This window comes from Trachemys scripta, chromosome 2 (genome assembly GCF_013100865.1).
Source record: "Trachemys scripta elegans isolate TJP31775 chromosome 2, CAS_Tse_1.0, whole genome shotgun sequence".
In the NCBI taxonomy this organism is placed as follows: domain Eukaryota; kingdom Metazoa; phylum Chordata; order Testudines; family Emydidae; genus Trachemys; species Trachemys scripta.
Genome location: NC_048299.1, coordinates 108,151,493 through 108,175,486, shown reverse-complemented (window position 1 = coordinate 108,175,486; position 23,994 = coordinate 108,151,493). Strand labels below are relative to the sequence as shown.

Genomic DNA, 23,994 nt, shown 5'->3' with positions numbered 1-23,994 from the left:
AACAGCAACAGAACCTAGTGAAAATGTCCCTGCAATGGTGACTGTCAGAGGGCATTTTCTAGAATTTATTGACATTGATGATACTACAGGAGCTGGTATGACAAATGTGCTTCTTAAAAAGCTGGAAGATACAGGAATTGCGATAGCTGACATGAGAGGTCAGGGCTATGATAATGGTGCCAATATGACAGGAAAGAACAGAGGAGTGCAGACACGGATCTGAGAAATACACTCTCAAGCTTTTTTTGTCCCATGCAGTTCTCATTCATTGAACTTGATGGTCAGTGATGCAGCACCAGCTTCTAGTGAGGCTGCTGAATTTTTTAATGTAATTCAAAGCATCTATGTATTTTTCTCTGCATCAACTCATTGATGGCAAATTTTGAAGCAACGTCTGGGAACATCCTCTCTGAAACTGAAACCACTGAGTGCCACACAATGGGAAAGTCAAGTGGAGGCGATAAAGCCTATCAAACACCAAATTGGGAAGATAGATGATGCCATAGTTGCCATTATGGAGGATAATGCTACGAGAGGAACTGTTCATGGGAGAACAGTGGCAGAGAGAAATGGAATCACCAGAAACATACATAGCTTCAAATTTCTGTGTGGCTTAGTGTTGTGGCATGACATACTGTTTGAAATAAATGTTGTAAGCAAGATACTCCAAGGTGTTGACCTTCATATATCTGGAGCAATGGTACAACTGGACAAAGCAAAGTCAGACCTACAGTCTTATTGGTCAGATGAGGGATTTCAAAACATTCTGAAGAGTGCACAGAAGTTGGCAGAGGAACTTCCCACTGAAGCTATTTTCCCACCCATTCAAGAATACAAGAGACACCGAAGAAGAAGACATTTTGATTATGAGGCATGGGATAATCCCATAAGAGACCCCCAAACAACAATTCGAAATTGAATTCTTTAACCAGGTGCTAGATTGTACAATACAGTCAGTTGAAGAATGTTTCATGCAGTTCAAGGAACACAGCAGTATATTTGGGATGTTGTATGATATTCTAGAACTACTCACTATACCTGAAGAAGACCTACACGAGCAATGCAGGGCACTAGAGACAGTGTTGACACATGATGACATGTGCGATATTGATGCGAGTGATTTAGGTGATGAACTGAAATCCCTTTCAAGATACATTTCAGCAGGATCAACTCCAAAGGCTGTTCTGAAATATATGTGCACAAATAAGATGACCACTCTCTTTCCAAATGCTTTTGTTGCTCTGCGCATACTTCTAACACACCCTGGAACAGTTGCCAGTGGAGAACGCAGCTTCTCTGAGCTGAAGTTAATAAAAAATCATCTATGCTCCACAATGACACAGGAGAGGCTGGTCGGCCTTGCAACCATCTCAATAGAGCATGAGCTGGCCCAGACTGTGGACCTTCAGGAAGCGGTTCAAATCTTTGCAACCAAGAAGGCATGGAAAGCACCACTTTGATTATTCAAACAGATAAAAATGCCAGGGTTTACTATGCAGACAAGAAAAGTTACATTTGCTGTTCAGGTGTTTGAAAGTTAAGTGTTACTTAAAATTTTTGAACAAGTCATTTTAAGTTGTTAGTTCTCCTTTATTGGGATAGGTAGCAGAACAGTACCATGAGGGGAGTAGAACAGGAAGAAGGTAGAATTGAGACCTTTCAAAGTTTTGGCCCATGCGAGGGGGCATTGGGGCATCATTTGAGCTCCCCGCCTCAGGTGCCAAAATGTTGTGGGCCAGCCCTGGATAGACCACCTCTCTCTCTCTATGAGACACTGCCACACCTGTAGTAAGTAAAGATGCTCAGGGTGTTCTCCTCTAGCGCCATATGACTTAGGAACTTGCTCTCTAATGTAGCTCAGTCTGTTAACCTTTCAGCATGCTGCAAACTTCATCTATTCTCTCAAGCTTGAGGAGAGGAGAGGAGTGGTGGAAGAGGGGAATTTGTGGTGTTTATTTTGTATTTGGTTGTATTGTGTTATGTGAACTTATTGTATCTGTGGTTTCTAAGAATTATATTTTAAGTTTTGTTATTCCCGTTTTTCCTAAGCTACAGGTTTTCTGGCTAACATTCGTTATATTCACCAGAAAGCTTTTTCATATGCAAATTATAATAAACATTTGTCATATTAAAACTATATTTGATAAACCAGTAATACAATTTTAGGTAAGCTCCTTTGGAAGCGAAAGCCTATTATACCTGGGCCTAGCTCCCATTGACTTAAAAGACAGCATGAGCAGATCCTCCATTTCAAAAAACCTATTGCATGTTATGAAAATAGAATCCTTTTTGTCTTGCCTCTGTTAAATGCAGACGGCCAAATTCTGGTTGCCGTTGATATAAATAAATATAGAACAATTCCACTGACTGCACCAGACTTGTTCCTGATTACACTGGTGTAAGTGAGAGGAGAATTAGGCCAAGTGTATGGTGCTGTGAAAGGCCAATTTATCTCTTTCCATTTCAGCTAACAGAGTCAGCACTATCCTTGCAAGTTGTGAATTAGTTTGTCATTGCACAGAAGCAAGAATTTTGAGTGTTGTGAAATCTCTTTAAAACATTGGAGTAGAAAGAGACTAGCAAAATTGTGAAACTAATTACACTTTATAGATTTTATTCTCCCTTCGATGCTCATGTGTAATGCCAGTAACACTAATAGGAATTACGTGCACATGCTGAAGAGAGAATATACATGAATAGTTTATATTTCAGTATGTTGAAATAGCAGACTTCTAATTTTTGCCACTAACTCAAAAGAGTAGCTTTAAAGGCAGGGTTTTTTTTTTCTTTATAACTAAGACTGTGAACACAGCTGTGAAATTTATTATCAAGCAAATGACCATGGAAAATGACAGCTTTTACAGTTAAGTAACTGGCAATCTTCTAGCTTTTTTTTTTTCTTACGATGGAATAAAGTTATAATTAACAATGTTAAACTGACCTAAATATGGCTGTAAAATGTGTATGTTTCAATCAGAGTATGATATACTGGCTGATGTGTAAAATCAATCACCTATAAAACCCTGAGCCCCCATCTGAGGAACTTGCATGTGTGCTCTCTGTTAAGAATTGTTTTTATAAATGATTACACTTAAACAAAAAAAGTTCAAACCTTTATCATTTTTCTTTTCTTCCAAGTGAATGACACTGATATTTTTCCATGGGGGATGGGGGTGGAATAATCATACAAAAATGTTTGTTACACTCACAAGACAGTAATATTTGTCAATTTTTACCTGGATTATTGCAACTGGGTTAAACTGATTTGTTGATTACATGTTTTGTTTTCCAAGTGTGTCCAGCTTTTCTTCTCCCATCTTAATTAATAGGCAGCAGGTTTAATACAAACAAGAGGAATTACATTTCACACAACAAACCTGTGGTACTTATTGCCATGGGATGTTGTGATGTCCAAAAGTATAACAGGGTTCAAAAAAGAACTAGATGAAGGATAGGTCCATCAGTGGCTATTAACCAAGATTGGGGTGACCCTAAACCTTTGACTACCAAAAGTCTGCAGTGGAAGATGGGGGGAAGCGGGGATCACTCCCTAATTGCTCTGTTCTGTACACTCCTCCTGAATCACTGGTACAGGAAACAGGATACTGGGCAAGATGGACCATGGTCTGACCCAGCATGGCAGCTCTTATGTTCTCTTATCATCTTTGTAGTCTTGTGCTAAAACAATACCACCAGTCAGTTTAAGTTTGGGATGATACTGAAGTTAACAAATACCATAAACCTTTCTCTTTTGAAATCGTGTATGTAGAACAGAATTGTGGCATGGTGAATCTGAGTTAAACTTCCTTACTCTTCCAAATAAAATCAAACAAATCCATTTTTGTCATACCATAGAATTAAGGGGAACTGATTCTCCTTTTATTTGCACTGGCCTAAATCAGGAGTAACTTCAGTGAAATCAAAGTACATTGATGTAAAGCAAGTGTACATGAAATCAGAGTCTTTTCTGCTTTATGTAGAAGTGTATATGGTGAGCATTAGGGTTCACTGCAGCATGATAGTAAAATGCTTTGTTGGCCATTTAAGATTATTGTTTTCAATTAACAAAGAGCAGTGCTGTACACGTTTTTTATGTTTCATAAATCAGTACAGCATGGTGCTCCTTTCAGCCCATTGAGCTTTATTATACTGTTTAAATTCAAAGATTATATATGGCCCTGATCTTTACACAGCTAAGTACTTTGTGAGACATATTTCATTTTTGAACACGTTTCTCTTTTTAAAATGTGTTTATTTCTATTCTCTCTCTCTTAGAGTGATTATACTCATATCCTGATTTACTAGGGATAGTAGAGCTATGATAAGCCTGTCCTTTCGACAACAGCCATGATTGCTGCAGAAATTTTGTGCCAATCTCAATGTAAGAGATACACAGGGAATAAAGTTACTAAAAGCTGAAATAGTATATTAGTTAATGTGGTTTGAGTACCAAGGTCATCCAAAGCCTTTGTTCTTGCATTATCATTTGGAGCCACCTGCAGGTAGAGAATATAACTCTGTCAAAAAGTGATCAGAATTTGTATGACTGCTGTGATCCTAAACAGTCAGGGAATATGTACTTTATTCATAACATATGATTCTGCACAAATAATTCTTATAATTTGTTCTTGATCCATAAAGGAATGGACCCCTTATCTGTGCCTCTAGAAGAAAACACTGGAAGAGAAATTCAGATTGGTCAGAGCAAAGTTTGTGCACACAGGTGAGTGAGAACAGATACACTAGAAAATTCTAAGCTGATGACCTTTTGTAGGGCTAGCTCAGGATGACCATAATTGGAATGCAGTTTCAAGGGTTTTGTGAGAGTCCAGAAGATATTAGCGTAAACAAAATAAAACAAGAAGAAAAGGAAAAAAGCTCAGTGATGTAATGAAACAAACAGCAGAGTGGATTAGACTTGTTTGGAAAATTTAGCACACAAAGCAGATCTGATAAAATAAATAAAAATCAGGTTTAACAGATTTTGCAGCCAATAAGTTAGGAAAGATCTTTGGTTTGCCATCAATAAGAAAAATCTGCAAGTATCCTGTACACTTTCACATGCTATGTGGCTGCCCCAACTTGATATTCGGTTTCTGTTAAATTATTCACTTGTGCTGATGTTTTCCTGTTTCACATTGCATTGTCTCAAATTTTTCCTGTTTCACATTGCATTGTCTCAAATTTTCTGGACCCAACTGATTTTTTTAAATAAATTTTCCATATTCACAACAACTCCTAATCTTATTTTGACCACAAATGTTGCTCAGTATTCAGTTATACTTCCTTGAAAAGTTATTAGTGAATATGTTGAATAACATTAGCACCAATTCTCTGCAGTACACCGTTGATGCATTGTCTTTCAATAAGTTATAACACTATTATTAATAATTCGGTTTCCTATCTGTGAGCCAAGTGTTTATCCAACATGTGGTATGACTATCCATAAAACAAATATTTCTCCAACATCAGTAAGTTTTCTGAGTAGCTCTGTACTGAATGACTTGCTGACATCCATTACCTCCTGCATTTCACTTACCCACCAAGGAGCCATTTGATTAAAGTGACCTGAGTAACTTGTGCTTCACAGACAATTATTTACTGCACTCTGCTTCCTCTCTTAGTTTTTCCCTGGTACAGTTATTTTATATGTTTTCAGATATTTTTCAGCGTACTAAAGTCCAGCCTAGAGGTCAAATATGTACATACCACAATTACTGTACTTCCCTCTTTAAAGACTGAACCCGCACTAACCTTCCTTCAGACCCTGAGCTCTTCAGGAATTCCAAGATTTTTCAGATATTTTCTTTGATACAAGTTTATTTTCTCTACCCCCCTCTAGCACTTGCTTCCCAAAACAGCAATAAATTGCCATGGGACCTAAATGCCCTCCTATGGGGCCATGATGGTAATTAGCATGTCCCCCAGTTGGCAACCTCTTGCATGCCAGATTGGAATCCTGCACCACTGCTGTTAAGGAGAGAAGAGGTTCCTTCCCCTCTCTTTCCCCCCAAAGCACACCCCACAGCAGCAGGGAGGTTTTTGCCCTATGTCATAATTTAACATTTTGGTTTGTTTGCCTGATGTTTCTAGACTCAGTTAGTTTATGGCCAATTCACTTCAGTTTCTCCTAAGTTTTAATTAATTTATCATGATGTTGGCTTTGGTGAATAGTCTAAATGGAATGCATAAGGTATGTCTATATCATGTATAATACACACACATTTTTGCTTTTCTACCTTTTGTATTAGGAAAGTATCCTCCACTAAATTAAAGTAATAAAAAAGGATTTTTCTTTGGCAGGATATTTTTCCCAACAAATTTCTGGTTAGTGGAAGTCACCCAAAAGTTATTTGTTCTAACCATTAGTCCCATTTCCCTTCATATTGACTCATCCTTATCTTTCCAGAGGTTAGCCCATCTCTAATAGATCCTGCTTTTAAAATATCCACGATTGCCTTGCTTGCTCTGCATTTCTTTTGCAGTAACACCATCATAGCCTGTCTCAATGTCATTGGCTGCATTTTTTTTTTTTTTTTTTTTTTTTTTTACTGTATGAAAAGGGAAATTTTCATGAGAGGCTGCCCAATGTTCTCAGGGGGACAAAAGCCTGCAGTGGAAATGGCAAAGCAGGGAAGGAACCAAACAAGAATACAGAGTCAATTAGGGCTGTCAGGTAAAAGATAAGGGTAACAGAAAAAGCAGAATGAGTGCATGGTAGCCAAACAAAATAAGGGTAATACTGGAAATGACAGAGAGAAAGAAATGTATGTTAAAAAATAGCTCCATTGAACAAATAAGGAGGGCAACGAAATCCAAGACATTCATAGATTCTAAGGCCCGAAGGGGCCATTATAATCAACCAGTCTGACCTGTTGAGTAACACAGGCCATAGAACTTCCCCAAAATAATTCCTAGAGCAGATCTTTTAGAAAAAATCCATCTTGATTTAAAAATTGTGAGTGATGGAGCATCTACCATGACCCTTGGTAGATTGTTCTAAAGGTTAATTACGCTCACTTTTAAAAATGTACACCTTATTTCCAGTCTGAATTTGTCTAGCTTCAATTTCCAGCCATTGAATTGTGTTATACATTTGTATAGCTTAAAGATTCTATTATCAAAAATTTCTCCCCCATGTAGGTATTTATAAACTGTGATCAGGGCACCCCTTAACCTTCTCTTCATTAAACTAAACAAATTGAGCTCTTTGAGTTTGTCACTATAAGCCATGTTTTCTAATCCTGTATTTATTCTCGTGGCTCTTCTCTGAACCCTCTCCAATTTATCAACACCCTTCTTCAATGTGGACACCAGAACTGGACACAGTATTCTAGCAGCGGTCACACCAGTGCCAAATACAGAGGTAAAATAACCTCTCCGCTCCTACTCAACGGTCTCCTTTTTATGCATCCAAGGAATGCATTAGCCCTTTTGGCCATAGCATTGCACTGGCAGCTCGTGTTTAGCTGATTATCCACCATGACCCCAAATCTTTTTCAGAGTCACTGCTTCCAAGGATACCGTCTCCCATCCCGGAAGTACGGCCTACATTCTTTATTCCTAGATGTATACCTTTCCATTTAGGCTTATTAAAATGCATATTATTTGCTTGCACCCAGTTTACTGAGCAATCCAAAAAGAATAAATGATGATAATTGACCATATCTTAATGTTTCACAATGGTTAACACAGAGGCCAAATGGCCCTGTGGTAAAGTCACTGGATTCTGAATGAAGATCTGAGTTCTGGTTCCACTTCTGCTGGACATCTTGTGCTTTGGGCAAGTCACTTTAACCTCTTCATGCCTTGGTTTCCTCAATGCACATGAGTGTTGTGACACTATCCCACTCAAGTATGTTTGGCAAGCACAATATGAAAAAACACAATAAGAAAGCACAATATGAAAAGCACAATATGAAAAAACTACAGATAAAGACCTACTAAACCTGCTAAATGACAGTAGCCTGATTTTCAAAGGTGCCAAATGCTAACAGCACCCATGGGCTTCATTGGGACCTTCCATAGATTCAGAGAGTCACAGAATGTAAGGAATTTAGATCTAGTCTGTCCTGTGTATATCGCAAGCCATGGCATTTCATACAGTTACCCTGTATTAAGCCAAATAACTTGTGTTTGACTAAAGCATATCTTCCAGAAAGGCATCCAGTCTTGATCTATAGACTTCAAGATGGAGAATGCACCCCTTCCCTTGGTAGTGTGTTCCTGTGATTAATCACCCTCATTATTAAAAATGTGTGCTTCATTTCTCCTTTGAATTTATCTGATTTTAGCTTCCAGACATTGGTTCCTGTTATGCCTTACTCTGCTAGATTAAAGAGCCCTTTAGTACTCTCTGAAGGTACTTACATACTGTAATAAAGTCACCACTCAATCTACATTTTTATAAACTAAACAGATTGATCTCTTTCAGTTTCTCACTTTAAGGCATTTCCTCCTCAAATCATTTTTGTAGCTCTTTTCTACATCCACTAGAACTGGGAGCATTGTTGCAATATCAGTCTTACCAGGCTTCCTGCTTCTGCTATATAATTTCAGCTTTTAGTAACTCTATTCCCTATGTATCTCATACATTGAGATTGGCACCATATTTCTGCAGCAAAGTTGGGAATGGATGGCAGGGGATGGATCACTCGATGATTGCCTGATCTGTTCATTCCCTTTGAAGAACCTGGCATTGGCCACTGTTGGAAGACAAGATACTGGGCTAGATGGACCATTGGTATGACCCAGTGTGTCCATTCTTATGTTCTAACTGTTGTCATCCCACATCTCCCCACAGATGGGGAGGTCTGGGGTTAGCGATTGGCAATAGTTCCAACTCAGAAGAAACCCTTGAAATCAATAGAAACTTTACACGAGTACAGACTGTCCTAGCCAAATTCTGCTTTCAATTATACCAGTGTAAATTAACTTCAGTGGAATTAATCTGGATTTATGCTGATATAGCTGGGAAAAACATGTGGCCCAAATCTATTGAACAGTCACCAGAAGGAGTTCCTTGGGTATGTCTACATTTGAGCTGGGAGGTGTGATTCCCAGCTTGCATAGATGAACCTGAGCTAGTTCTGCTTGAGCTAGTGCACTAAAAATAACAGCATAGCCAAGGTAGCACAGACAGCAGCTCAGACTATCCACCTGAGCTCATACCTGCCCAGACCCCCTCAGTATGTATTCTGGCTGCTAGCCTGAGCTGCCGCCCATTCTATCCTGGCTACACTGCTATTTTTAGTGCACTAACTTGAGCAGAGCTTGCACGGGTATGTCTACACGAGCTGGGTATAAACCAAGAAAGCACAAATGGTAGCAAAAGACAAAGAACTGGTTAAAAAGCAAAACAAGGTGAATTCAGCTTGTTGTGGGGGAATGTAAGTGGCATCCCACTGGGATCAATATTCAGACTTCGGCTGTCCTTGTTTTTCAGTCTATAAATTACCTATCTGGAGGGACTAGCTGTAAAGTACTGAAGCTAAATTTGTTGATGACACAATAGTGGGCTGAGTAGTGAACACAAAGCACACAGCAGGTAAAATTTGAAAGAATTAGGGCCCGCTTTATAAATTGGCTGACATGTGCCAAATGAAATGTAATGTTGACAAATGTAAAGTAATACTCAAGCAAAATAAACACACGAACAAAATGAATGGAACTGAACTACAGCAGAAGGACTTTGACAGGGACCTTGAAGAGACAATGGGCTTCACTCTGAAAGTGTTTAGACAATATGGGAAAGCAATTTGAGACCAAGCAGACTCAGAATACAGAAACTACACAGTGACCTTCGATGAAATACTATAATACAATATAGCTATAGCTTTTCATCTCAGCCACTGTGTGGTATAAAATACTTTAACTATCTAATAAAAGAGGGCCAAGTAAGGAGAATGCAAGTCCCAACAGACCATATAAAGCACAGAAGATCAGGAAGGGGCTCTTAGTTGCTCTGTGGGCAGGAGGAGTTTAAGTGGGGAAAAGAATTTGTGTAAACAAACTCTCCATACCCCACCGTACTGCAGCAGCCCTGCGTGTTGGCCTTAGCCTCTTTCTCAATGTCACGGGGACTGTTGAGGATACAGAAGTTATTACTGCCCTTATGAGCACCTTTTCAAATGAGTTTGGAAATCTAAGGAATTGCTTGCATTCACTGTGAATCAGGAAAGAAGGCATGACAAGAATTTACTGTACGTATGTCATAGCTGTTTACTGGTTTAAATAACAACCGTGTGCGCTTGTGAAGATAGAAATGAGTCACAGGCTGTGTGCTAAGATGAAAGGCAATTTTTACCTTCACATTCCTCTGCCTTAAGACATCAGAAAACATGAAATATTCAAGCAAACATGACAAATGTTTCACCCTCATTAACATGATTTTTCACAGTTTTCACAAATAGTGAGAATTTTTTTCACAGGTCTGTGACAGACACGTAACTCTAGCAAAGCAGTCAGCTGACTTTGATGTGTACAGAAAACAGCAAAAAGTACCCCATTATAAGGTGTGGGGAAGTGGGATATAATTAGGCCAGAGCTTGAAAGTTGTACTAAAATCAGAATTCAAGCAAATTGTGCATCTGGAAAACGGGGAGAACAAGGAAGAGAATTAATATTGATAGCTCAATAATTTTGACCTGTTTTGGCTAAAATCTTTTCTTTCAGTTTGTTCTTCAAAATTCCAGACAACAACTGAAGAGAGATCTGAGTCCTGCTTCTGATCTCACTTATATTGGCATTACATCAATGTAACTCAATTGAGCCTGCATAATTTTTACAAAGACAAACTGCCTCCAAGCTCAACCCCAGAACTTAGCATCTTTTGCTGTGGTGAACTATTTTTTTACTTCACAAAGTAATCATCTGCATTCAAAACCGTCCTCCTAGATAGAAGAAGCAGCAAGCTGATTACAGGACCAAAACCACAGTGCCTTCCTCCTTCCAATAATTCTCCCCATAGTCATGAGGACACAAATGGTTAACAGGGTGTCTCCATGGCCTTTTTGGCTTGTGAGAGAGAATCCAGAAGCCATTTCATGGTTAATTATCAGAACTCAAGGTGAAGGAGAAAATCTGCCCACCAACCCTGAAGAATGCCACAGTGGAATTAGTACTAAAGGAACCATTTGATAGGAGCAACCTCTCAAGCTGCCATCTTGTTTCAATTGCTGTTAGTTTATGTACTAAGAACATGGATTGAATGAGGCAGTGGGCAACACTGTAACTGATGTATCATTTAAAAAATTCTTATTGTCTGGCTTGAGGGGACAAGAATAAAGGCAGCTGTGCTTGTGCCACTGAGTTACAAAACCAAAAATGTTCAGACTCCTTTAAAACACCTTTCTCGGCTAAAATACTGGGATTAAGAAGCCTTTTATTTGAACAATTTACAACACAATGTTGCAAGGCGCCCTTAATTGTTTCTTTCTATTATTTATTATTATTTTATTTTATTATTTGTATTATTATAACACCTATGTAATACAAACAACAATGATAATAATAATCAACCTATCCCTTGCACATTTTTGCCCAGTTTTGACCCCCTTTTAAATGCATATGTACAGTGCACCGAAGAAGACGTCCTGCATTCATTTAGAACAGAAGCTTCCACATAATGGTCCACAGAAAACTGACTGTTCACTTTTGGTGCTCACTCTCCTCCATATTTCCATCAATATTATTGCATTAAAAGAGACTGTGATTAAATACTGTCCTAACATTATTTTTCCAGGTATGCAATTGCTGTTGTTGCCACAGGGAAGCTGTGTGAAGTGAATGGGAAGGGCAGTACTATGATGTAGTCTGTGCTATGAAAACGCTTGAGAACACTGATTGATATCGATGGATTTGATGTCATCGTTAGACAAATACATTTAGTCCAGATTCATCAGAAGGATGAGGTTTCTGTAACTCTTGTGTAACAGCTGGTGGGATGGCAAAGAGATGCATAATTCTAAATAGACTTGGTTGCTTTCAAAAGTTCAGGTGTTTGTAAAATTCTAATCCGGGGCCCCAATCCTCCATACATGTATGTGAGTAACATTATACACATTATGAGACTACTCATGTTAGAGATCTATCTAGGTTTCATAGACATGGTCAGACTGCATACTTGCATAAAATTATTCATGTACGTAAATATTTACAGGATTGGGGCCATAGAGAGGACAGCATTACTAACCATATGTGTTTAAGTATTTGCAAGCACTGTGATGCAAAAAAGGGTCATTTTTAGTTTGTCATACATGGATTACTGTGTCAGTCAGTGTCATGAAATACAGACTTTCTATCCCACAGTAAGTTATATAAAACTGAATTATGTCTCATCAATAATGAAGTCAAGATTGACAGAATTCCAGCAAATTTGGGAAATATATTTGTGCATAATAGTACTTCACATCTCAGCTGTTTCATTCATTAGTGTTATAATAGATGCTGCATTCTGGATTGAAACCGGAAGAACAGATATCTGATTAAATATCTCCACCAGCTGTCCTTAGTTTTGAAAATGAAGGTTTTGGCAGTCAGATTATTGCTTAAATTAATACTAATCACTTCTCTTCCCCCTCTTGATAGAGTACAAACATATGACTGTGGAGAGAGAATAGCAGAATGGTTCTCTGAATTACTTGGTCGCCACTGTCGCCTGATCAGGCAGAGTTCAGACTTCAAAGGAAATGCAAATCAGAAACATGAAAAAGGTATATCAATTTGACATGGTTATTAGAAAATAGATACTCCAGCTCAGCATATTAAAATATTAGCCTGGCTCACATACTTTATGCTGAGTGAAAAATCCCCTCCATGAAGTGGTGTGGGGGAAGTCTTGAGATATTAAACCCAATAGGCAGCAAAGGGTACATATATGGTCAGACTCTGCTATGCTATTCCTCCGTCTTTTGCATGTGGGGAAACTTCATAGATCTGTCTAAGTTTTTATGTTACCCCTATCACCTTTCCATCTGCAAATGTTATGACAATTAGAAACATGAAAAATCTATTCATGTTGAAAATATCCTTATGTTGAAATGCCTTCCTGAATAGAACAAATAGGGAAGAACGTTTAGAAAATCCAAATATATTGATTAAAATTATAAAATTATTCCACAAAAATGGGGGGGGTTATCTTCTCAGCTTTATCTCGATTCCAAAATACATTGCATCCCTATGAGTCTGAGAGGATTCGTGCTTCTAAACTTAATAGGATAGAATCTTTCCTTAGCAACTGAAGTCTAATGAATCATTTCTTTAATTAAAATGGGTAAAGTCATTGGGGCAAGGAGTGGGGGAAGTTACCAGTATTATAGTCATTGTTTCTAACCATCATTTTATAATGCTGTATTGATTTTAGGTCAGGCTACAACAGTCTCGCTTTCTCTTGTGAATGAAGCACAATATCTCCTGATAAATACAGCGAGTATTTTACAACTGAAAGAGCAAATTACTGAAAGGTAAGAACCCGCTCTGATGAGGTAGCCTTTTTATAGAATCATAGAACTGTAAGGGACCTCGAGAGATCAGTTAGTCCAGTCCCCTGCACTCAAGGCAAGACTAAGTATTATCTAGACCATCCCTGACAGGTGTTTGTCCAACCTTCTCTTAAAAACCCCCAATGATGGAGATTCCACAACTTCCCTGGGCAATTTATGCCAGTGCTTAACCACCCTGACAGTTAGAAAGTTTTTCCTAAGGTCCAAACTAAACCTCCCTTGCTGCAATTTAAGCCCATTGCTTCTTGTCCTATCCTCGGAGGTTAAGAACAATTTTTCTCCCTCCTCCTTGTAACAACCTTTTATGTACTTGAAAACTGTTATCATGTCCCCTCTCTATCAAACTCTATCATGTCTGTGGTGCTGGCATCCAGAATCCTGTCATAAGATATAAATACCACCTTCTTGTTCAGAAATTTGAGATTTTTACTTCTCAGACTTTGAATCAGAGCAGGACAAAGTATGGTCCTATCCCTTCCCTCCACATAGGCCAATGGAACTGCCTGCCCCACTGAGAAAAGCTCCCATTTGTTGGTGAAGCTTCACACTGCCCCAGTGTTCAGTACTGTGCCTTCATGGCACAATCTGGCCCTAAGAATGGAAAATGTCAGAAAATCCACCATAAATTTAAATTACTGCAGCATGTATATATCCATTATTTAATGGAGCCCACTCTAGGACTGCTAGGGTTTATTCTTATTCCCAATGGACAAGAGAGAATCTGTGGGCCAGGAAAATACAGTAGCCATTTTCCTCATCTATATATTTTATTATTTTTATTATTCATGACATACTAACAGCATGCTAGGTGCTTGCAGACATGTAAAGGAAAAAGGTCTGTGCCATTCTAAGCAAATGGAGGGAGAAGGCTGAAATTAAACAGAAATCAGCATATGATTGACCACTGGAATTTGGCACATATGTTAAAGCCATGCATTTTTTTATTGTTTTTTTTTAAATATATGTGTAAAACAAATCAGTAGATCCCACATACATGTTAGTTATAATTTCCAAATTTACCATTTATTTTTCACAGAGTTTCATCAAACCCTAAAGCCTTTACTCTGTTTCTACTGAATCCTCATTCCGATCAAGCAGTCAATGACTTCAGTAAGAGTATGGTCAGAGCAAGGAATGAATAAAAGCTGAATAATGAGGGTCCCTTTATGCAGAAGACCTGTCTTAGAGTATTAATTAGTTTAAGTAGGAGTTCTGTCTAAAAATATAGGCCAAAGACTTAAGGATTTGGTTCAGCACTTTTTTCTTCCTCTGTAAATCTATGAAAATGATGAATTGCTAACAAAATGTCATTACCAGGAATCTGTGTTTTCCTTCTTTCTTATTTCATGCTTAACATTTTTCACACAAAAATTGATATGCTAGTCCCTCTAGGTGACTAAGTACAGAACTATATAACCTCTTATTGAAAAAGGCTGACTGCTATCACTTGAATTCTTTAATAATATTTTATATTTCAAAGGAGATGATCTGCTCTCAGATCAAATAATACTCTTTAAGACAAGTTTTATTTGAAAATATCTTTAAGTATTATTTCAGGTTCTTTAAAACCTTTATGAACCATGGGTCAGCAAATATTAGCATTTTGAGAGTAGCATATGGTTCCTTTAAGATCAATTGAAAGTCTCCCTACAGTGTATCTTTTAGGATCACATTTATCTGTAATTCTTAACATTGAAACGAAGGCAGTTAATAACCATATGATATATTTGTAATATACCTACTTTCATGTCCCCTTCAGTGTTTTTCCAACAAAGTTCCTTTGAAAACAATTTCAGCTGTTTGCAGAAGTCAGTGGATGAATTGCAATTAAAATTGTGTCCCTTATAAACATAAACCTCAAACTCCTATATTAACATGTACCACAATTATATTCAGCTACTGATCTGAAAGTTCAGGTTAAATGACTGAACCTAACTTATCTGTCAGTAACCTACAAAAAAATGCAACACATTTTCTTGTCAAAAAATCTGTCTGCAGAAATCTGTTAGGAGCACGCCAACATCTAAGCTGACAATATGTTTTAAGGTTCAGGCAACAAGTTACTCCAATTGCTGGGAACAAGATATTAATTAGACTTCTCATCTAGGATGCAAGACTGCACAAGATAAGTCTCTTGAAGGATCACATGTTAAATTGAAAACAGAACATCTCTTAATACCCTTTGAACGTCCTTGTCTCTTTACTGGAAAGCTAAATATTCAGTGCAAAAGAGTTACTTTTTCATTTTTTCTTAATTGAATGTTGCTATATTCTTACAAAAATGGGGAATAAAAACAGAAAATCAAGCATTCTGTCAAAGACAAGCAAGACCCTTCGAATCTAAATGCTAAAAGCTAATATTGTTGATTTGTTATTTACAGTATATCACTAGGACTAGCTTTCCTCTCTAAGTTGCATTTCAAATTCAATCTTCTTCCACCTCAAGCCTCTGCCCAGTACTGCCCCTCACTACATCTTTGTTCTCATTTCCTCCCCTTTCCCACCTCACTGCCTTTCTTCCTAACAAGCCTCCTGCTTCCTATGCATGGAACTCCCTCTCTCTTTCCTTGTTGACCAGCATAGGTTGGAAGCATCCCCCGCATTCCACCATGCAGAGCAACTTTATAAGGGTGCTGAGGAGAGAATTATAGCCCAAGGGTGCAGCACCACTCTGTAGCTATTCCTAAATCACTGGATGGTAACTTTCCAAATACTGAACTGCATGATTTATTTTCAAAAACCTATACCTGCTAAGTCTGTATTAAAATTCTTTTCCCCCCGGGAAACAGTAATTAGTTTAATTACATATAGGGTTGTTTTATTTGATGAAAATTCATTATACTTTATAGACACTTTAAGTTTTCAATTCAGTTTTAATAGTTTTTCTTTATTTTTACCTTTCCTATACAAAAATGAATCTTCCACTTTGCAGTCAGCTCTAGAGAGGTGATCTAAAACAGTAACTGCAATTTAATTAAAAATAAGAATGTAACAAAATGCTGCAGAATCATATCCCTACAGAGACATCCATCTCTCTGGTATTATTGTTGCTGATCACCTCCCTGAAGATGGACAAAAAATGCCACTATCTGACCTAACACTCGAGTTTTTTAGTTGAAATACGCACTTGAAGATGCACATAATTTTTTTAGTTTTATTTATTAAATACATGTAATAAAAGAGATGGACCTGAACTAAGATTCTGGATCCAACCTCTGGATTTCTAATTGGCCAAAACGGAAACCTAGATCTGAATATTCCTAAAACCCAGCTTTTGTCTGGCACTAAACTATATTTCATGTAGCTGCAAATGCTTTAGTGTGCACTAATTATTGGGATGGCCTCCATGAACTTGGTAAGACACCCATATTCCCTGGATTGTTCAGCATTTCCTAAGCAGGACATACAACCTACTCCTATGCCAGGGTCCCATCTCTAATGAGACAGAGACAATAAATAAGAACCATAGATATGTTGCAGTTTATGGAGCATTAAGTAGAGTCGATGAAGTTACTGTGTAACTCAGTGAATACGCTTTTCTTCTTTAGAAATAAATATCTATAGCTGTCCAAGTTCAGAGGTCCTATGCCAAATTTCCCCGCCTCCAAGTGATGAGTACATCATCCTGGTCCTAATGCCAGCCCTTCTCCATCCCTTCTGCATCCCCAATAACAATTCTCCTGTTTGCCTCCTCCCATCTAATGAAACCTTCCCATCTAGTGCAGTAACAAATGCAATCCCTCTTCACTGCTAGAATTCCCCCACACCTGTCTCCACTGACAGTTCTACATATAGCCACTCCTCTCTAAATGTATGGGCTTCAAAACAATATCGAGAGAGATGGTGATCCACAAAGAATCAGCAGGGGCATATGCTGTTAAGGGGAGGAGCGCTGTCCCCTAGGACAGCCACAACTATCAAAGCAACAGATAGATTATTCTCTAATCCAGAAACTAGAAACACTGGCAGCAACAAGGTTTATTGCTTTCTCTGGTCCAGCACAAAGATCCAGTGTTGTGCAGGACCTCAATATGCAATAAATAGCACATCCCGCCTATACTGAAAGCTGGCTCTGACAAAGTGTATGAACTTCCACTCTTTTAAAATGTAAATGTTCCTTCATTCCATCCCCCCATGCATGCCCCATCCCAAACACAGGGAAGAAACCTATGTAAAATGATTGCTTATTTACAACACACTCTTATTTCTTCCCTTATAAACTATCAGTAGCCCAATGTCAATTGTTATTGACTCCCCTATGCTGAAGTTATTAAAAAGAGTGTCTCAACTGTGTGATGTGCTGTAGTATTACTAAGGAGAATTTTGCCCCCCAACAACTAATCCCTGGACTCTCTGCAATACTGTAAGAGATCTCGGTTTTGGTAATGTTGGTTGTGTGATTTAGTGTGAAAATCTACATATGCGTTTATTAGTATGTACATTTGTCTCCTAAAGGAAAAGTCATGTTATTTTGAACCAAACAAGCTCTTTTTTTTAAAACAAACACATCGGTTTTGCCAAGATAATTGCTTGAAGCTAACAATTTTTGTAGAAGTTTTTTCACACAGTTTTCCACCATTTTAATTAAAATACAAAACAATTTAAAATATTTTCTAATATTTTCCTAAAATATTTTACTAAAAGAGTATCCTCTCTGTTTCTCCAGGCTTCTGTCTCTATTTTGGGTGACAGTTCAAAGCCCTCGGGTCTCAGGTGGTGGTATTTTTTGAAGTAGTTCATGTACATCTGAGCTTAGACAAAATGAAATGGCCCTCACATGCTTAGGAGTGGTGGAGCACTTGAGAGAGCATTCTCTGGAAATCCTAAGGCTGGCATGTTCTTCCCACTAGCAAAGTTTCCACTTTAAAAATGAAAGAGAAGAGATTTCAAGGTTATAGCCAGCTTTGTGAAATGTGTATGCTATATGCTATCTGCCACTCTCTCTCTCTCACATACACAGGTTTGCACATGCGCACAAATGCAACACACTCACACATCTATACGCTGGCAAATAAAACACTTGTAGGGAGATGTGGAAATCTTCATCTGTGGATTTTTTTTAAAACATCTGTCGTTTGGTGCAATCTGATGCATTCCAAAAAATCTCAGGGATAAGTTCTCTCTCACAACATTCTCTTACTGGTCTGGTCGCCTTCACAGGCCACTGAATGTCCTCTGAGTTTTCCCCTATATTCGTTCTGCTTCCTCTTTAGTTAGATTTAACCAGTTATTTGATCAGTTACCCAAAAGATCCACAAATGCAGAACTACAGCCCTTCAATACAGTAGCAAATGCTTAAATTAAATTACAGTGGTCCTTCCCTGGTGTGCATATTTATCATTGCAATGCCACATACTTCCATATCTACCCTTTTAGTTCCAGTTTACACCTCTTGAAATGCCTTCTAGCGGACTACAATTTTTATTCAAATAGCTAACTGTCCCGTTATCATAACTTCTGTAATAAAATTGCATTATAAACATGTTCTTAACAATTGTGTAGAAGAAAAATCTTATTGAATAAGACCAGCAACTAGATATTCTAAGTGAGTGAATAATTACTGCAGGCTAATTAGTATGGTCCATTTTCTTCTGCTCTGTGAATCTCTGGGACAGACTGAAAGAGCCATTACCAACCGAGGAACTAATCCAACGCTTCCGTGCCAACATTGTGATCAGTGCAACAGAGTCTTTTGAAGAAGAGAAGTGGGCTGAGATTTCCATCGGTGCTTTGTGTTTCCAGGTACAGTCTGACTTCAGTAGTACTTTTCTGTTATAAAGCATTCTGACCTGAAAACAGAGCAATTCTTCGCAAAATTTAGGCCAGGTCTAAACTACAAACTTACATCGGTATAACTATGTTGCTTGGGGTGTGAAAAATCCACCCCCTGGAGCAACCTAGTTATACCAACATAACTCCCGGTATAGATGGTGCTATGTTGATAGGAGAAGACTTCCCGTCAGCATAGCTACCGCCTTTTATAGAGGTGGATTAACTATGCCAATGGGAGAAGCTCTTCTGTCCATGTAGTCAGGGCCGGCTTTAGCATCTGCGGGGCCCGATGCTGCGGTCCAGGTCTTCGGCGGCACTTCGGTGGCAGGGGGGTCCGCTCCGTGTCTTCCGCGGCACAGAAGAACCCCCCGCCGCTGAAATGCTGCCAAAGACCCCGGAGCGGTCCCCCCCCCCCCCCAAACACCCCGTCGTGATTCCCCCCCCCCCCCCTCGGCCAAAATGCCGCCGGAGTGGACTGCCGCTGGGTGAGCCTAAGGCACGGGGCCCTCTTACCCGCGGGGCCCGATTCCGGGGAATCGGAGGAATCGGCCTAAAGCCGGCCCTGCATATAGTAGCATCTTCACTAAACAGCTGTCCCACTGCATGGCTATACATGTAGACAAGCCCTGACTGTGATGTAAAGGCAGGTTCTGTCAAATGTTGTCACTCTTTAAATTTCACCAAATCACCAATTTCCCTTTGCAAATGAAAAGCATTTTTCACCACCAAGAAAAGTCCCTCTTGGCAGTTTTTGAGGCAGAAACCTTTGCCTCTTATTTTCATTAAAAATTTATAGATTGAGGCACATCCACAGAATATTTTAGCCCAGATTATGAGAAGCCTTCGATTTCAAATGTCCTAATTTTGGATGTTCACTTGAGACATAAGGTATCTCAAAATGCATACCCAAATCAGAAGCCATTTTTGATATTTTGATATTTTAAAAAAGCAATGAAGACATAGTCTTTCATCACAGTTTTATTTTTAAAACATCATCTGATTTACAACTGCTTTCTTTACTTGGGAGTTTTGCTTGTTAGTAAATATAATATGAGTACTTTTAAAGAAAAAATTAAGCTAAGGGGTAAGGTGTATAACCATGAATTTTCACTAGTTCTTGTATTTCTGCTTGACACTATAGTGTCTAGGCATCGTTTTAGTTCCATGAATCAGAATTTTATACAGTCACTATTTAGCCCAGTTGGTTTTTAAGTTACACACCCTTAGAATGGGAAATAATTACAGTAACAGTTACACAGTGGCTAAATGAAGACATGTTAACGACAACTGCCCAAAATAAAAGTTGTGCTGGACCAACACAACCCTTTCACACAGTCACACACAAAGTTCATCAGGATTGTCAGACACTTTTACAGCTGTATCAAGCAGCAAGGGAATCAGCTTTATCGGTGTTCTAAGATAAGCTATAGGCTGATCACCGTGAAGGCAGCAAACCTGATGGAATCAAACCAAGATTGAAAAGCACCATAACAACCGTAGAGTCAGCAAATGAAAGTTGTTCCCACACAAACACAAACACCAAGCAATAGGCACAGAGAACATAGGATAAAGAGGAGAATTTAGAAACATTTTATACAAGCCACTGCTGAGATATGGTGATTTCTATGGCTTACAGCCTCATAAGTATCTTGAGACACTGGAGTTGTCATCTTGAGTTGTCTGCATATGTGTGTGAGGGTGTTTTGGGGGTGGGGGAGGGGTTAAGTTGTATTAACCTTCTGTGTCCTTTTCTGGATAGTGCGCTCGATTAAATAACCCACTGCTGATACACCAGCTCTACAGAGTCCTTTTGGTTGGGACATTTAATGGGAAATTGCATTCCCTGATTTTGATGCATCTCTTCTCCTTATATATAGTTGCAGGAATGGAGATTACGGGCACCTTTGACTCTTGGGCTATGCAAACTGGGTGCAAGCTGTAGCAGTTAACTATAAAAAGATCTTACAGTCCAAACCTTAACAATTTCAGTGTCAATTCACTCAGATTGTCTCTTCCTATTCTTATCAATGTCTCTTTTTGTCTTAGAGAAAATCTTTCCATCTTTTTTTTTCTATTATATTTAGGGCTAGCAAAAGAAAATTAAGAAATCAAGGGTCTATTTTTGTTTCATCATTTATTTTAGCATTGAAAGAAAAGATCCTTAAATTCTACCACTGTTATATCAGTTGTAATGTTAGATAATGTTCTAATTAGGCATGGGTGAATCAGCTCTGATGAAACAAGAAGCAACCTGGGCCTACACCCAAAACTTCAGCTTAAATTTCTCTGAGGTTTGAAAAATGTTTCACTTCTGAACTTTAGCAGTTTTCCTGGTTGCTTTCTGGAGTAGTAAAATTAGAGAGGAATACAAACCAAAACTGCAGAGCTGAACTTTGCGGAAGAAGGGCCCAGCATTCAGATCTAGATTAAAACTGGGCAAATGACCTCTACCTTTGTAATGAGCCAAACAATGACTCCAGGTCTCAGCAGCCCAGATTTTTAAGGGTATGTCTACACAGCAATGTAAGCTGTGGAGTTTGGGGGCTAGCTCCCACTCATCCCCCTACCAGTGCACACTGCCCAGGTGCTGCTGCACACACTGCTCCGTAGGGGGGTAGGGGGAGCAGAGTAGAGCAGGGGCCAGGCGGCTGTCCTGCAGGGAGTGGGAGTTGCTGGGGAATTTGGGGTCATCCTCCCCCAGCCGTGCTGAGCTGGGAGCCCTGCTTCTCCCCATCCCTGCAGGACAGCTGCTTAGTCCCTGCTGCACTCTCTGGCCTTTGCTCCTGGGCCTCCCTCCCTGGGGCTGCGTGTGCATCCTGGCAGCATGCACCAAAATCTGGCTGTGGACTTGTGGCCAGGAAGCAGCTCTCTTTGCAAAAAGCTTCTTCTGATCAGTCTCCACTTAAAACCTGGCAGTCTCTCTGATAGCATGCTGGCAGACAATGGGTTAACACTGATCTGAGCTGCTGCGCACAGGGTGGTGTGGCTTCCCTTTGCAATAGAGTCCAATAGACTGCACCACAGATTGTTGGCATAGAGAGGACTAAGGAAGTTGCCCCAGAGAACTCTGGGATACATCTAGAGGACTTCCGGGACCCCAGTCAAACTGGGGCCATGTGCACACAGGAAAGCAATAGGGCTCAGAGCCTATGTCCCATCTGAATATGGGTTCGGACTGTCCAGCCCTCCAGGGTCCTGGGACCTTAGATTCAAGCCCTAGGTTAATACAATTGGTGTGTGGATGCAAGGGGGGTTAGTCTTGAGCCCAGGCTCAAGCCTGGGCTTACATTGCTGTGTAATGTCAAGTACCAGAGGGGGTAGCCGTGTTAGTCAGGATCTGTAAAAAGCATCTGACGAAGTGGGTATTCACCCATGAAAGCTTATGCTCCAATACATCTGTTAGTCTATAAGGTGCCACAGGACTCTTTGTCGCTTATTGCTGTGTAGACACTCTAAGGGGTCAAAGGTTGGTTGGAGGCTGGGCCAGGAGAAAGTTTTGTTGCTAGAGCCCATCTCTTACTGAAATATGGTAGAATGGCTACTCCCCTAGTATTTCCAATCTGGATGAAATCAATGAGTACTAGTCAGTTATGCCTCAGATAAACGAATGAACCTTTTGAGATTCACCAATCCTCATCATTATGATTATTTTGTTAATATTTGTATATAACACCATAGATACACATCATTAATGTAAACTTTATGTACCGGGCCTAACCCAATCCCATGCCTAATACAACATTAACTGCCAAGAAAATACTGCACTATCCGGTTAAGCCAATGGATCAAGTAATTCTTGTGACAGAAATCTGGGTTGCCTTTATGATATTTCGTCAATGAAGAAGCCAAATGTGAGACCTTAGGTAGCGATCCACATATGCGTCAAACGTTGATTTGTTTGACTGGTCCATATCTATACGATATGTATTTGTAGGAAATGTATCACCTGGAACATAGAGGTGGCTCGTTCGCTGTTCTGCTTAATGATGCTGATAAATGTGTGACTAGCAGAAGTGCTGATGCAATGACTAGAGGCTGTCATGAAAATAACTGCCCTTTTCCTGAGCTCAGTGCACTGTAAGAGAAAGAGAGGCAATTGTTTAGCAGCTTGTCTATAGTATGTACCAGAACAAAATATATGACTTGCCTCTGCTTGTCTGAGCCCCTGCTGTTCTTTGCTCAATTAGCTATAATAAATATGAGACACAGCAAATTAAGAAATTTCTTTGTGGGTTAAAACACTGTACAAAGGACAACTTTGACCTGCAGCCAAATCATTTCAGTATTATTATTATTTATTATTTGTACTGCAGTAGTACTCAGGAGTCTGTTGTGCTATTGTATTATAAAAACAGAGAACAGAGTTACATTCCACTTTAAAGTAGAGGTTGTCTCAAGCAGCAAAATTTTCAACTGATCTTGATATCAAACACCCCCAAACTTAGGGATATCTGGAGCTGGGGTTTTGGTTCTGGCTGATCTCTAGTTTATAAATAGTATAGCCGAATGATTTTAGAAATTTTAGCCTTTGCAACTTAAATGGTCTTTTCTAGCTTCTGGTAAATCCTTATTTAGAGTTGATGCAAATACAAATGAAATAATAGGAGGAATTATGTTAATGGTGCTTGATGCCAGTGAAATGGTACCAGAAGGTGCTACTGCACTGAGACAAAGCAAAGCAGAGATAAAAAGTCTCCTTTTTTTATCTCTTATTCTTTCT

General features: G+C 39.1%; 1 protein-coding gene across 2 annotated transcripts in view; it reads left to right on the top strand.

Annotated features, from left to right (window-relative positions):
* Positions 1-23,994, top strand: part of MOCOS (molybdenum cofactor sulfurase) — a 368,425-nt gene that overhangs the window by 331,675 nt on the left and 12,756 nt on the right. For both annotated transcript variants that reach the window (XM_034761386.1, XM_034761387.1), the window contains 4 exons: positions 4,642-4,723; positions 12,589-12,713; positions 13,364-13,463; positions 19,118-19,244. In XM_034761386.1, the coding sequence (XP_034617277.1) occupies positions 4,642-4,723; positions 12,589-12,713; positions 13,364-13,463; positions 19,118-19,244 (434 nt within the window). The remainder of the gene's footprint in view (positions 1-4,641; positions 4,724-12,588; positions 12,714-13,363; positions 13,464-19,117; positions 19,245-23,994) is intronic.